Below are 15,169 nucleotides of genomic sequence, written 5' to 3'. Positions count from 1 at the left end.
ACCCACTGGAATTGTGACAGTGAGTTATGTGAAAAAATCTGTCTGTAAACAATTGTTGGAAAAATTACTTGTCTCATGCACAAAGTAGATGTCCTAACCGACTTGCCAAAACTACAGTTTGTTAACAAGAAATTTGAGGAGTGGTTGAAAAACGAGTTTTAATGATTCCAACCTAAGTGTATGTAATCTTCCAACTTCAACTGTACTGGTAGTATAGTATTCTACAATTCATATTGAAGTATGATAGCCTATAGTATAGTCTAGTGGAGTATAGTATGGTATAGTAGAAATGTTGAATGGAGTCGAGGTCCGTGGTTACTGAAGAGTATTAGGTTAACCGTTAAGAGTACAATAATGAGGAAAACCATGTCATGTCTTCACTCGCTTTTGCAAGCAGGTAATAAGAAACTGAAACCCAGATAAATTATCCATAATCATCTAACACAGAAGTGTTTACTAGTGACGTGTGCTGCAGACATCCACACCCAAGTACAAGTTTTTCAATTAAATTGTCGAGATAAATAATAGTTGGCTGATGATGATTACAACACAAGTCCTTACCTTAATCATCTCGCAATTTGGTCACCTTTTAAAGCCTGTGAAATTATTCATATATCATTAATGACGTAAAATATACAGAGGTAAAGTTGGTTTTATATTCACACAATTGGACATTCGACATTAAAACAGACATTTGCAAAAAGCCATTTAAAATTTAAAAAATCAATAACGTTTTCACTGATTATGACAATCATCAAGCTAGGTATGATTTATTCTATAAATGTCTAGCATACTTTCACAAACTTTGTTTTGAGTAAACATTACAGATTGGATTTGATAGAAATACTTTAAATCTATAAGATGCCATTTAAAGCAGTATAAATCAATAACTAATTCACTGTTTGTCACAAACATCAAACTAGGTATAATTTATTATATAAATGTCTAGCACACTTTTTTTATTTTTTTTGGGGGGGGGGGGGGAGTAAAAATTCCAGTTTTGGTTTGATAGAGGGCATGTGGTCAAAGTTCTAACGAGTCTGTTATACCCTTTTAGAAGGGGCCTGGCATAAAATTCTGCATCTTCAGTCAAATTAAATTAGATTACAGGAAAGAAATACGGGATGAAGGGGTCAGGCCTGACTAACAAAGAAGAGGTGGATGGATCAAGAGGACCAAGACAACCAAGAGGATCAACATGGACATTTCTCACAAGGGGTCTGAGGATCTCATCTCGGTACCTAATGGCAGTCAGGCTACCTCTGGCGAGCACATGGAGGGCTGTGCGGCCCCCCAAAGAAATGCCATCCCACACCATGACTGACCCACCGCCAAATCGGTCATGCTGGAGGATGTTGCAGGCAGCAGAACGTTCTCCACGGCGTCTCCAGACTCTGTCACGTCTGTCACGTGCTCAGTGTGAACCGGCTTTCATCTGTGAAGAGCACAGGGCGCCAGTGGCGAATTTGCCAATCTTGGTGTTCTCTGGCAAATGCCAAACGTCCTGCACGGTTTTGGGCTGTAAGCACAACCCCCACCTGTGGACGTCGGGCCCTCATACCACCCTCATGGAGTCTGTTTCTGACCGTTTGAGCAGACACATGCACATTTGTGGCCTGCTGGAGGTCATTTTACAGGGCTCTGGCAGTGCTTCTCCTGCTCCTCCTTGCACAAAGGCAGAGGTAGCGGTCCTGCTGCTGGGTTGTTGCCCTCCTACGGCCTCCTCCACGTCTCCTGATGTACTGGCCTGTCTCCTGGTAGCGCCTCCATGCTCTGGACACTACGCTGACAGACACAGCAAACCTTCTTGCCACAGCTCGCATTGATATGCCATCCTGGATGAGCTGCACTACCTGAGCCACTTGTGTGGGTTGTAGACTCCGTCTCATGCTACCACTAGAGTGAAAGCACCGCCAGCATTCAAAAGTGACCAAAACATCAGCCAGGAAGCATAGGAACTGAGAAGTGGTCTGTGGTGTCCACCTGCAGAACCACTCCTTTATTGGGGGTGTCTTGCTAATTGCCTATAATTTCCACCTGTTGTCTATTCCATTTGCACAACAGCATGTGACATTTATTGTCAATCAGTGTTGCTTCCTAAGTGGACAGTTTGATTTCACAGAAGTGTGATTGACTTGGAGTTACATTGTGTTGTTTAAGTGTTCCCTTTATTTTTTTGAGCAGTGTATTTCAAGGCCTACTTTCAAACTCAGTGCCTCTTTGCTTGACATCATGGGAAAAACAAAAGAAATCAGCCAAGACCTCAGAAAAAAAGTGTAGACCTCCACAAATCTGGTTCATCCTTGGGAGCAATTTCCAAACGTTTGAAGGTACCACTTTCATCTGTACAAACAATAGTACGCAAGTATAAACACCATGGGACTATAGCCGTCATACCGCTCAGGAAGGAGACGCGTTCTGTCTCCTTCTATATCGACACAACCTGAAAGGCCGCTCAGCAAGGAAGAAGCAGCTGCTCCAAAACCTCCATAAAAAAGACAGACTACGGTTTGCAACTGCACATGGGAGACAAAGATCGTACTTTTGGGAAAAATGTCCTCTGGTTTGATGAAACAAAAATAGAACTGTTTGGCCATAATGACCATCGTTATGTTTGGAGGAAAAAGGGGGAGGCTTGTAAGCCGAAGAACACCATCCCAACCGTGAAACACAGGGGTGGCAGCATCATGTTGTGGGGGTGCTTTGCTGCAGGAGGGACTGGTGCACTTCACAAAATAGATGGCATCATGAGGACGGATAATTATGTGGATATATTGGAGCAACATCTCAAGACATCAGTCGGGAAGTTAAAGCTTGGTCGCAAATGTGTCTTCCAAATGGACAATGACCCCAAACATACTTCCAATTTTGTGGCAAAATGTCTTAAGGACAACAAAGTCAAGGTATTGGAGTGGCCATCACAAAGCCCTGACCTCAATCCTATAGAAAATGTGTGGGCAGAACTGAAAAAGCGTGTGCAAGCAAGGAGGCCTACAAACCTGACTCAGTTGCACCAGCTCTGTCAGGAGGAATGGGCCAAAATTCACCCAATTTATTGTGGGAAGCTTGTGGAAGGTTACCAGAAACGTTTGACCCAAGTTAAACAATTTAAAGGCAATGCTACCAAATACTAATTGAGTGTATGTAAACTTCTGACCCGCTGGGAATGTGATGCGAAATAAAAGCTGAAATAAATCCTTCTCTCTACTATTATTCTGACATTTCACATTCTTAAAATAAAGTGGTGATCCTAACTGACCTAAAACAGGGATTATTTACTAGGATTAAATTTCAGGAATTGTGAAACTGAGTTTAAATGTATTTGGCTAAGGTGTATGTAAACTTCTGAATTCAACTGTATATGCTATGCTTGTGAAATATAATGTATATCATCCCACTTAACTTTATGTCCAGTTTCACCCAACAGTTGATTTCATTTGAGTTTGTGTCACTTGAGCTTCCTGGATTGCTTCCTAGATGTCTTATGTAAGAAGTCTAATTTTCCTTGGATGGAAAGTGTTAGTTACAAATGAAACAAGTTAAGTCACTGGTCTTTGCCAAGGGTGTAGGCGAGTTCACATAGTGTGTTCGCCACTCAAGTTGTTTCTTCAGTGTTTCTTTTTCCAGATTCATCAGATAATTTCCCTTGCTATTGACCATTCTTTTTAAAAGGATGGACACTGAATTGCTAAATTGATTCTAGGAGGCAGCCCTAATCATGAGTTATATAACAGTATACCAGCTGATGGATATAATAAAATATTTATGTCTAGTATCTAACGAGAGACAGAGATGGGTATGGAGCGAGTGAGTAAAAGACAGAGAGTGAGAAAAAGAGTGAAACTTACAGATTAGTCATCTCTCCCACTTCCCATGCTAGCGGTTAGCGGTAACAAAAACAGTCATAATGACAGATCCATCCATTCTGATGAGTCCCGTGGCAGTTTAGTAAACATGCAAAGTGAACCCAAATATAACAGTCTGGACACACATACATCATTCTATGTGTTTTCACACTGTGCTCTGGCTATCTTTGTCTGTAGGATGACCACTATGCTGTTGAACATGCTATTTTAACATCCTTGTGTGTTAAAAACAAGCCAGGGGCAGCTTCAGTGGACTACATAAACTATTGATCTCGATAGAACACACACACACACACACTTTATAACAACCTTTTAAATCACAGCAAAGCTACATATGCTTCCTCTTAGAATGTGGGATGGAGGGAGGGACGGCCAACGGAGAGGTGTGCTGTGTGATGGAGTGAGTGAATAAGTAAAGGTGTTTGTTGCTGGAGTTGGGTGTTAGTTGTTGACCTAGACCACACTCTTCCCCCCTCCCTTCTGGGGAGGATAGATTAATGACAGTGTAGTTCACGTGCAATCAGGTGACACCGCTTTCGGATGTTCTCAGACGTTTGCCATGCCTTTTCTCCTCTGAGTGAATAAAAAGCATGGATTTTGAGGCAGTAGAGGATGTAGATTTTATAGTTAACTAACTATAAAATCTACATCCTCTACTGCCACACAGGGGACTGTGTGTGTATACATTTGTGTATGAATGTAGGTTTTGATTTCTATTGAAATATCTGTATAAATGTGACTGTGTTGCTTAAAGTGTTGTGTTGTATCTTGTAGGCAGGTGAGTCTGAATCCCATGTGCGTGCCTGTATGCATGCGTAAGCAGCTGTTTTTATGTAGTCCATTCAATGTTCCTGGAGGTTTTGATCTTCCTTATTGGACTAGCCATCATCTCCCAACACCAAGACTGTTTGAACAAATGTCCACTTGTAAAATGAGCAGCAGCAATGGAATGAAACCCTACATCCATTTTTAGTTTTCTGACAAAGGATGTTCTCTCAACGAACCAAGCCATTCTTGTCTCTACTTCTCTTCTCTCTGCCTCTCCTCTCGACTTTGCTCAGTGGCTCCCAAAATTCTTTGCGATGTGACTCACAAAGCTTTTCAAGTTATATTGCGACCCACAAATTAACAAAGCCATATTTCTAGCCAGTAACTGCTAAGCTTTAGCCACAGACGGTGGGTTTTGATCTGCCATTTAACAGATTAGATTATCATTTGAGCAACATTTTTGTGGTGCTCTAGTTTGTCACTGGTGCCTGTTGACAGTGCCGACTGTCTAGCATAGGTTTCCACGGAAAGGGTGCCTGTACTGCACTGTGCCAGTCTAGGCAGCTGTGTAAACATCCACCTCTCTCCCTGTATTAAGGAAAATGGTAGTGGTGTCTCTCTCTCTAGTCTGAATCCCTCCATCCCTTCAACCTGTAACACAAAGAGTGAAGACCGACACACACACACACACACACACACACACACACACATATTCACCTCAAGCACGGGTGAGTATAGCAGCACACACCACTATCACACTATCTATCAAACTATATATCATCAACGGGGCTGTCATGGAGACAGTAACTTCAAATTCCTCGGTGTACACATCTGAGAAGCTAACCACACGGACACCGTAGTGAAGAAGGCGCGGCAGTGACTCTTCAACCTCAGGATGCTGAAGAAATTCGGCCCTCAATGTTCTACAGGAGCACCATTGAGAGCATACTGTCGGGCTGCATCACAGCCTGGTATGGCAACTCCACCGCCGCCGACCGCAAGGCTCTCAGAGGGTGATATGTGCAGCCGAACGCACCATTGGGTGCACACTGCCTGCCCTACAGGACACCTACAACACCAGGCATTGCAGGAAGGCCAAGAAGATCATCCGGGACCCCAGCCCAAGGTCATGACCTGTTCTCACCGCTTCAATCACTCAGATGTGGGCAGTACAGGAGCATCATGGCAAAAATTTAAAGACTGTCCAATAGTTTCTACCCTCAGACCATCAGGCTGCTTAATAGCCACCACCTAGTCAGCTACCTGCTCCCCCCTATGGACATTCTTTCTCCTGCTGCTCACACTATGGACATTCCCCCCAACAGACTTTTGCACTGCCCCATCCCAACGACATTCAGCACTTTTGATATTTTTTTTTTTTTTTTTTATTGAAATGTTTGTTTTTGCCACTCAATGGTCATGGTGCTGCTCCCCCTATGGTCATTCCACCCCACCCCCTCAACAGTCTTTACTCTACCTCCACACCAATGGACATGTATTTATTAATCACTCCCACAGTTATGTACAGTATATAGTGCTATTTCTATTGTTCATTACCAAAAAAATATATTCTGTTTCACTTTGTCCTGCTTGTTGGAGCTCGAAGCCTTAGATTTTCACTGTATTCTGCAATCACACCTGCAACCCTGTATATGTGACTTAAGTACTCTGAATCAAAGTCTCTATTCGTCACATTTTCCGTGACCGGCAAGACTCTTCTGGATGTTTTGAGGACAAATATTTCCAGATTTTCTCAGTATACCAATTACCTTTTTGTACTATTACATTTGACACAGTTGGTATATTTGGGTACAGAAATGGCAGCAGTCCATCTCATTGTGTATGTCATGCTACGCTACTCTGTGTTCTGTTACAGCTTGGTAAAGGAGCCGTGTCCCATGCGTTCACAGAGAAGAGCTGTAGGAAGAAACGACCATGCGACGTGTGTAGACGGACCATTGACATCCCTGGGGCTTTCTGTGACGGTGAGTACAGAGTAACACAATTCGTACACACACACACACAACCAACTCTCACACGGTCTCCTTTCTCTCTCATTGCAGAGTGCAAGACAGCCGTTCATAAAAAATGTGAAGCCAAGGTAGGTCTGAGCCATCTTTAAAATAAAAATTGCTTGTCTAAAGTAAATCTGTTTTGTGTGGTCTACAAGGTTCACCATAGAAACCTCTGAAATGTTAACATTTTGAAGGGATTCTAGCCTGGTCCTAGATCTGTTTGCGCTGTCTCGCATCGACTATGGTTATTATCACCATAGAAATTGGCAAGGACTAGACAAACATAGGACAAGGCTAGCATGGTCTAGATGTATCTATAAGAGGGAAGCTGTTAAAAACTATTGGCTATGTTTTTGAAGGATGCCAAGAAATGTTATTACCTCTTAGCATGCTTCGTGAGCAAAGGGCATGTTGTGATACAGTACTGACTACTGTATTACATGCCAAGTGGCCCAAAATGACATTGGATTATGGGCTGAGGTTCCCAACAATTCCTTCCGAAACATTTGAGGATTTAATCATCTGAGGTGGGTGTGTGTGTGTGTACTTTGTGCTACTTATGTGTAAAGCAAGGTTCACTTGCAGCAGTCGGGTTAGATAGGACAAGAAAGCATAGGAAGGACAAATTACATCTGGCTTCCGCTCTTTAATGAGACAACTTTATTGCCTGTCTCTCTTTGGGCTTAGTAGTAGCTCACTAGGGGGGATGGTTGGGATTACCAGGTAGTCCAATGCCAGAAAGGACGGTAAGATTTCTGACCACATGGGATTTTAAAGTTACACTCCGCATGATGACATTATCACGCATACCCGGGCGACTTCCTGTTTACAGAAATCATCGACAGGATTGTGTTCATTTGGCAAACGGGAGAAAATGGACTTAAACAGGGAGTACTACAGGAACTTGTCCAATAAGAAATTGAGTTTTCCGCCCTGAATAAAATTGAGAATTCAGATCGGCCAAGACTGCCAATATTGGCTTTTTCCCAGTGTGGGCAAGCCTCAAGCTGCGAGGAGGAGCACAAAGTGGGATGAGCATTAGTGTACGCAGGAAGTTGCCCTGCTTTGTATGATGTAAAATTGTGGAGTCTACCTTTTAACCACTTACTCTAACCATAACCCTAAATGAAGAACAAATATCTTTGCCACTTTTTGTTCATTCTGAAATTGCGACCTAGCACCACCACCATGGCTTTGGTATGACATTGAGGGACGAGAAGCACACTAAGCAGCAAGGTGACCATGCTAGAGAGAGCAGGTGTGTGGGTGTCCCCCTCATCGTCTTGTCCCGTGTCCCCAGCTTATGCCACATTGTTGTGAAAATGCCTCTCTACTCTAATTTGTTAAGACAGCTAGCACTCCTGCACAGGAACTAGTACAGCATCAAATCCCATTCTGTTGGCTTGCAACCTTGTATTTGACATGCTACCATATACCACCACATTTCACTCTCTGTCACACGTGCACAGACCGACACGCACTCAAACATAATTGTGTGCCCTTCCCCGCACACAATTGTGTGCCTCTTCAAGCACGCACACACACTCAAAATATAATGGCGTGTGACTCCACACCAGCTGTTGTGTCTAACTCACCATGCATTAAAAGAGGATTATATATTTTGGTACTCCTCCTCTGTGGTATTATAGTAACAGTAGCATGACCAAAAACAACAGTGGCTCGTGACACGGAGAGGAGTGGAGCGCGCATCACGGTGAGTAATGATCAATATGAAAAGGACACTAAGTAGGTAAATATAGAAATAACGGGCGTTCTCGGGATGCTGGTGAGGGAGCGATTTGAAGGCGAGCGCAAATAAGTGTGTGGCAGCTGGAGACAGAGGGTGTGAGAGAGAGAGAGAGAGAGAATGATTTGACAGCTCCAATCTGGGAGTATACATAAATACATGAGGGACACGAGACAAGGCTACAAATGTTGTTTAAAAGCTTCACAGCACGCTATCGCTCTGCTCCTCTCTCTTTCACTCTCCCTTTCTCTCCCTCCTCTCTCACCATTGCTCTCTGTACCTGTCAATAAATATTTTTTTATAGGCATGACTGAATGTAGTGGTACCCTACCAATGGGGAAACACAGTTATTATGATCATGCTAGTTTCATAATTTTTTTATTTGTATTTTTACTTCCACTGGTCATGGGGCCATAGTTAAGGTTAATGGCATGTTGAACTTTACCAAGTACCAGGACATTTTAGTTCAAAAACCTGTTTGCCTCTGTCAGGAGGCTGAGGGAATCTTCCAACAAGACAATAACCCTAAAATCCACAGAGAAATGTCTCCGGACTTGAACCCCATTGAAAACCTGTGGTTTGAATTGAAGAGGCACAGATGATGGATATCACAGAGCTGGAAAGATTGTATAAGGAAACAGTTTAAGGTCCCTCCCAATTTGTTGTCCAATCTCATAAAACCTTTTAGGAGTGGCCAATGGCGTGGTTTTGGCCTCAGACATTATTTTGCTGTTTTAAAGTTAATTTCCCGAAATTCTACACATTTTGCCGTTGGGCTGATAGAAAAATTGCAGTTTCAAACAAATTTCCTTCAATTATACACATTTTCCCATGGCTTATGCCTTGTTCTTATGCTATCTGACTGACTCAAATATAACAAAATCATTGGGGGTGATTATTCTCAAAAGTGATCTTATTTCAAAATATATTGCTCCACTATCTTTTATACATGCTTTATATCTGGTTTAAGTTTGCACCAATAATGTTTTACCATCCCGAAGATTATAAAAAATAAACAATTGTAATGTTGTGGTGGCCACGATTTAGCAGCTAAATGCATATAGTCTTTTTTGCTCATCTTTATCAAGGGATCAAATCATTCCAGACCCCACTGTAGATATTAAACCGTGTTGGGCTCAGATTGCTGCCCTGAGTGACCCCCCTCGCCACTGTGTGAAAAAAATAAAATGTTTTTCTTAATCAATTTGAACAATACATTTATTTTCAATGTTGTGTTATTATTTAATAACGTCACAGGTTCTTCCTCCAACTCCACTTTGGATGAGTTTGAGGAAGAGTCCTTTAAGTCAATAAAACAGGCAAATATTTTACCCTTTGTGGACTGATAAACATATTTTTTAATAAGGGTGTAGATGTGGCCAGATGTTTGTTTTGGTAAGAAGCCAATTTGACATGCACTTAAAACACTTTTTGTTGAGGAAGGTCTGTATTCTCATATTTATTATGCTGCAGAAAACCTTCCCTAGATTACTGGTCTTGCAGATACTGCAATAATTAGAAGGGTAGAATTTGTCTACTTTCCAATGTGGGTGTTATGCCTTTATTCTATATTTCTGGAAAGTATCCTACATTCAACACTGGGTTGAAGAGCTTGAGCATGGCTTCCTGCAGCTTAAGGCAGATTTTCTTCATCTTATTGCAGATGGTGTCTGGCCCACAGGCTTTACCGCACTTTGGTTTTCTCTTTCAGCTCTGTTATTGTGATGGGTATGTCTAATGGGTTTTGTTGGTCTTTAATTGTTGTTTCAAAGTTTTTTTTAATTGATCAACTCATTTCATCTGAGTCTCGTTACATTTTGGCCATTCTGGATTTTCATATTGTTTTCAAAGTAGTTTTTCCAGATGTTGCCATTTCGAACGGGGATGTTTTTCTGATGTGAGGCATTAAGCTCTCCCCAAAGTTCTCTCTCTCGGGCTCTCTCTCAACTCTGCCTCTTCATCTCTCCCTCCCTCCATCAGTGGCTCGTCCCAGGGCAGTGAAGAGGGCGTCAGAAACCAGAGCCCTTTGACTCTGGACTGGTGCCCAGGGTGTGTCTGTGTGTGTGTGGGTGTACTGTCACAGCTGGACTGTGTGTGTGTGTGTGTGAGTGAGAGAAAGAGGGAGGTAGACGAGTACTGTATCGCGTGTGTTACAGTCAGAGAGAGAGGATAGAGAGAAAGCGGGACTCTATCACCATCTCTCTACAGAGAGGCTTGTCGGTGACAGAGGTTGAAGAGAAAGAGCGACGGGGAACTGAAGCGCCTTGCTGAAAGGTAAAACCATTTTAGGTGCTCATTCATGATATGGGTTAGTCCTGAGTTTATAGTGGGCACGGAAGGGAAAGATTATACTCTGAGTCTTCCCCTCTCTGTGTTTGTTGTTGACAGAGCAATAGATTGATATTGAACCCTTATCTATTCGATATGAAGGCTGGCAGACGTGACTAGAAGAGAGTATGGACTATTGAGTATGTAGATTGAGCATTGCTGTACATCACACAGCAAAACTGTGGACGGGAGAATGCACTAGGGAAGCGTACCTCAGACGTGTGTGTGGAAGGTTCTGTTTGAGAGAACACAGAATGGCTGGGAAACAGTCAGCTGCCCTAACATCTGTGAACCAACTGTTTCTGGTCATGTGAGCTACAGATTATCATGATGCACACACTTTGTCAGCCGTTCAAGTAATGTACTGCTCTGTTGACAAATGAATTGAGGTAGAGATTACAGTGGTATGTTACGCTATTATGTGATAATGGATGGATGGATTTTTTTGGAGGGTTTATAGAAGTCAAAAACATCACCTAGTTTTGGAGTTGGTTCCATTTTTCATTTTTAAGTACTTTGGGGACTACAAATGTGGATTGCACCGTGCAATGACCTGCTTTCTACATGTATTATACAATAGATTTTAATGTATTATTTAAGACAAATACCAGGGAGACATATATAAGTAGTAGCAGAGTGTCTTGGTTGGGGTGAAATTCACTCATGTGGAATACTGTACCTTGTGCAGCATGTCAAAGACACGGCCATGAGTGGATGTTATAGCGACCACTACAAGCGAGACATCCTGTCCCTTGATTGCAAGCTCGAAGTGTATTTTAAGGTTATATCGATTACGAGACAGAAATAGTTCTATCAATGCAGATACAGCTCTCTAGTGCTCGAGCTCAATAGCAGAGGAGTTGAAGTGGATTGGTTTAATTAGAAAGGACACGCAGCCTTAGATCCTAGTGTCAAGGCAATGGCCTGGACAAATGTCACGGTGTTGAGCTTATTGGTAACAGTGTGGAGTCAACACCGTCACAGAATTGTCACTGTCATCTCTGGCACCATTCCAGCTGCAGCCTCTATGTACGCCTTGGGGTGTAGACTGTGGTGGATGCTGCATGCACCACCATAGTGTGTTAATGGCTTAAGCTCTCTACCCGCTGAGTACGGAAGCAATAAAGGCAGAATGCGTGCGTGCGTGCGCGTTTATATTTACCTAGTGTTTTTTAATTTCCTGTGTAGCTGAGCTGGAAGATACAGACAACAATAGCTATCTAATGTTACAGGGATTATAGGGTTTCTATTTTCTGTGCTGTGGCCATGTTAATGCCTCTGGTACCACTGAGGCTTATAGGGTTTTGTAGGGTTTAATTCATTTTCATGAATCCTACATAGTAACTTTTGCCTATAAAGTTGACTACACTAGTTTTAGGAATATCCAGAAGCATAAAAGGGTTAAAGAGCGACACGTTTGTGTGTAACGGACATGACATAGCACGGTCTGTACACTTTGTCATAGCCGTTATGAGAAAGGCAAGTAGAGATCTGAGTTGACGGATGAACAAACAAACAAATGACCTGATGAGCGCTCAGAGCAGGATCTAAAATAAGGAGGTCTATCAAAATAGCTCAGAAATCTGTCTGCTCTTGATGGTTGGAAGGCATTATCAGCTGTTGATCTCCCCCCCCCCCAAGTGCTCACTCACTAGCTCACTCCCTGTCTCGCTCTTACTCTCTCCCCCTCTCATTTTCTCTCATTATTTCTCTCTGGCTAGACCCCGAGGTCTCCCCTCTACTTTTACCCAATCTTGCGCTCTTGCCTTCTCCCCCAAGCTTTCTCTCCCTCCCAGCTCTGTGTGCCCAGTTCCCCCTCCAATCTCTCTCCTCCCCCATGCCTCTTACTACCCCCCGACCTCTTGTGCATTATCTTAATCTCTGTCTTTTGTCATCTCATTATAGTAGTGTTTATTTGGGGCAAGGGTTGTGGGGGTAGGGGTACATGCTTGTGTCCCATGGCGGGCAAGACTGTGGTTAGTCTAAATTTTACCGTAGCCCCTGTACATAAGATCCTACGGGACATGGGGACAGACAGACAGGCGGCGATTAATACTTACTTAGCCACAGCAACACAGCTCCTAAATCTAGCCTGTGTTCTTGATGAAATGTAGAGATGTTGGCGTTGTCAGAAACGAAAGTCTCTTTAACTCGGTTCAGACATTGGTTAGAGAAGTGAAGATGCTTGAGAGGGTTACCGAGTGTCATTTTTCTGAACTGCTGTCATAAAGAATGTTCTCAGCTCAATATTCTCAGGGTTTTGGTTGGTTACTCACTTCTTCCTCCTCTCCCTTCCCTCTCTCTTTTACCTTAGCAACTGGAAGTTGTCAGTTCTGTCTTGGATGACAGTCAGAGTGTAACCTCTGACTCAAACAGTCAGAATTAGTTTTCTCCCACTGACTCAGAATTCCCAGCCACTTTCTTGATTTTGTCCTTCGCCTTCCTGCTACTGAGAGACCTGGTCCAAAAAAAAGCACCACATAAAGTTACAGCCAATGACCATTATGAATAACCCAATAGTCCATCCACCAAAAAAAAAAGGGTCACTCAAATGTGACAGTGGAAATTCCTCCCTGACAGCCAAGGCATCTGGATCTGGGGGTAACAGTTCCTCTAGAGCTCAGGAAGGCAGTAGCAATTAGCCATCCCCTACATCTAGTTAGTCTGATGCTTGGTGTCAATTCGAGCAACATGGCATCATCCTGAAAATGTCGGTGGTCTTACGGTGCATTCGGAAAGTATTCAGACGCCTTCACTTTTTCCACATTTTGTTACGTTACAGCCTTGCATACGGACCACATTGCTCGCGTTGCAAAATAAATGTACACATGCATGTTATTCAATAATTGCACCCCCGCTGCCTGCGCGCGCCAACGAGCGTCTGCGTAGCCAGGCGCTAAAATAGAACTTGGTTCTATTTGTGACGCTCGACACGCTGTAAGTCCTGCCTCTCCCATCTCCTCATTGGTTTTTAGGAGCATATACTCACGTGGGTGATTTGAAATTATGACACCTCAACGGTGGGGCTCTATAGGCTAGGATATTGAGATGAGTGAGCAACACTTTGCTCTCATACAGTCACACACAGTATCTGAACATGTGCACGAGGTTTGCTACATGCTGTTCACAGCGTGGTAGCCAGGGCACCAGGGCCTGGCGCTTCACCACTCTTAGTTGTTGCGGAAATTTACCCACTATGCTGTTTACTTTCTCCATCTACTTCGTACTCTATCTTTGAGTCTATCTTTTTGAGTCTGCCTTTAAATCACACAACCCAAGGCCTTTATAGCCTGTTGTCTAGTTAGGCTATAACACAGAACATATGTTTTGTGATAACTGCACTGTGATTGAAATTTTGTGGGGGATTATAATTTTTTCTTAATTGTTAAGGATCCCAATTTTGTTTAAACATTTTAACGTTCACACCCCTAATCTCTACCATCACTTTTATAATGGCATCTTGGAGCATGGTTAGTTAATGTCTCTCAGTAGAACACACAAAAATGTAAATGATGAAATATATATATTTTTTAATCTCTTTAATATATTACATTTTCGTTTATCTCATATTGTTTCATCTCTCTCTTATATCCTGTTCAACCCCCACACACCCTCTCTTCCCTTTTTTCTCTCGTCTTTGATTCTGACTTTCTCACTTTCCCGACCTCTCTCTATCGCTCTCATATTCTGTTCATCTCTGTTTCTCTCTTTTCATCCTGGGGCAGTGGAGTGGGTGAAGTGCTGTGATCTGTGGCTAGGGCTGTTAGTGTCTAATGATGGTGTTTGAAAGAGCTGCAGCAGCTCCCTCAGCCCAGCAGTAAACAATCAGGCACAGTCCTCTCTCCTCTCTCTCTGGCTGCCGTTTTACGATCCCATAACCTATTGTGTATGTTTCTTTGCACATAATGTTTCTACCACCATGTCTTATGACCAAAAATAGCTTCTAGATATTAGGACAGGGATTACTCACCCCATACTGGAGGAATACTTTTTCTTCAACTAGTCGGATGGGAAGGATTTACTTCAGACGCCCGACAAGGCCGTCATCACCGTCATCTGCAGGAGAAAGAGACAGATATCGTGGACGAAGATCCGGGTGCCTTGTTAGGATCCGTCATCGGGAGGGTAATCCACCTTTACCATCAGTCCTATTAGCCAACGTACAATCAATCGATAATAAAATAGACGGACTACGATCACAAACAAAAACTAAAGCAGGAAGCACCAGTGACTCAGTCAGTAAGAAAGTTGTCAGATGACGCGGATGCTAAGCTACAGGACTGTTTTGCTAGCACAGACTGGAATATGTTCCGGGATTCTTCTGATGACATTGAGGAGTACACCACATCAGTCACTGGCTTCATCAATAAGTGCAATGATGACGTCGTCCCAACAGTGACCGTACGTACAGTTGAAGTCGGAAGTTTACATTCACCTTAGCCTAA

General features: G+C 42.9%; 1 protein-coding gene across 10 annotated transcripts in view; it reads left to right on the top strand.

The window, feature by feature from the left end:
* The window catches only part of LOC106565231 (tensin-2), a 102,445-nt gene that overhangs the window by 36,130 nt on the left and 51,146 nt on the right, over nt 1-15,169 (top strand). For 9 of the 10 annotated variants that reach the window (XR_006758012.1, XR_006758011.1, XR_006758009.1 and 6 more), the window contains exons 2-3: nt 6,511-6,619; nt 6,698-6,735. Coding sequence is in view for 2 of the 10 variants with exons in the window: in XM_045691434.1 (XP_045547390.1) it covers nt 6,511-6,619; nt 6,698-6,735 (147 nt within the window). In the remaining 8 variants the exon portion in view is untranslated. Of the gene's footprint in view, nt 1-6,510; nt 6,620-6,697; nt 6,736-10,502; nt 10,671-15,169 lie in introns of those variants that run through there. The other variant, XM_014132116.2, reaches the window with a different exon arrangement.

This window comes from Salmo salar, chromosome ssa12, assembly GCF_905237065.1.
Source record: "Salmo salar chromosome ssa12, Ssal_v3.1, whole genome shotgun sequence".
In the NCBI taxonomy this organism is placed as follows: domain Eukaryota; kingdom Metazoa; phylum Chordata; class Actinopteri; order Salmoniformes; family Salmonidae; genus Salmo; species Salmo salar.
This window is presented reverse-complemented; position numbering and strand designations above follow the sequence as displayed.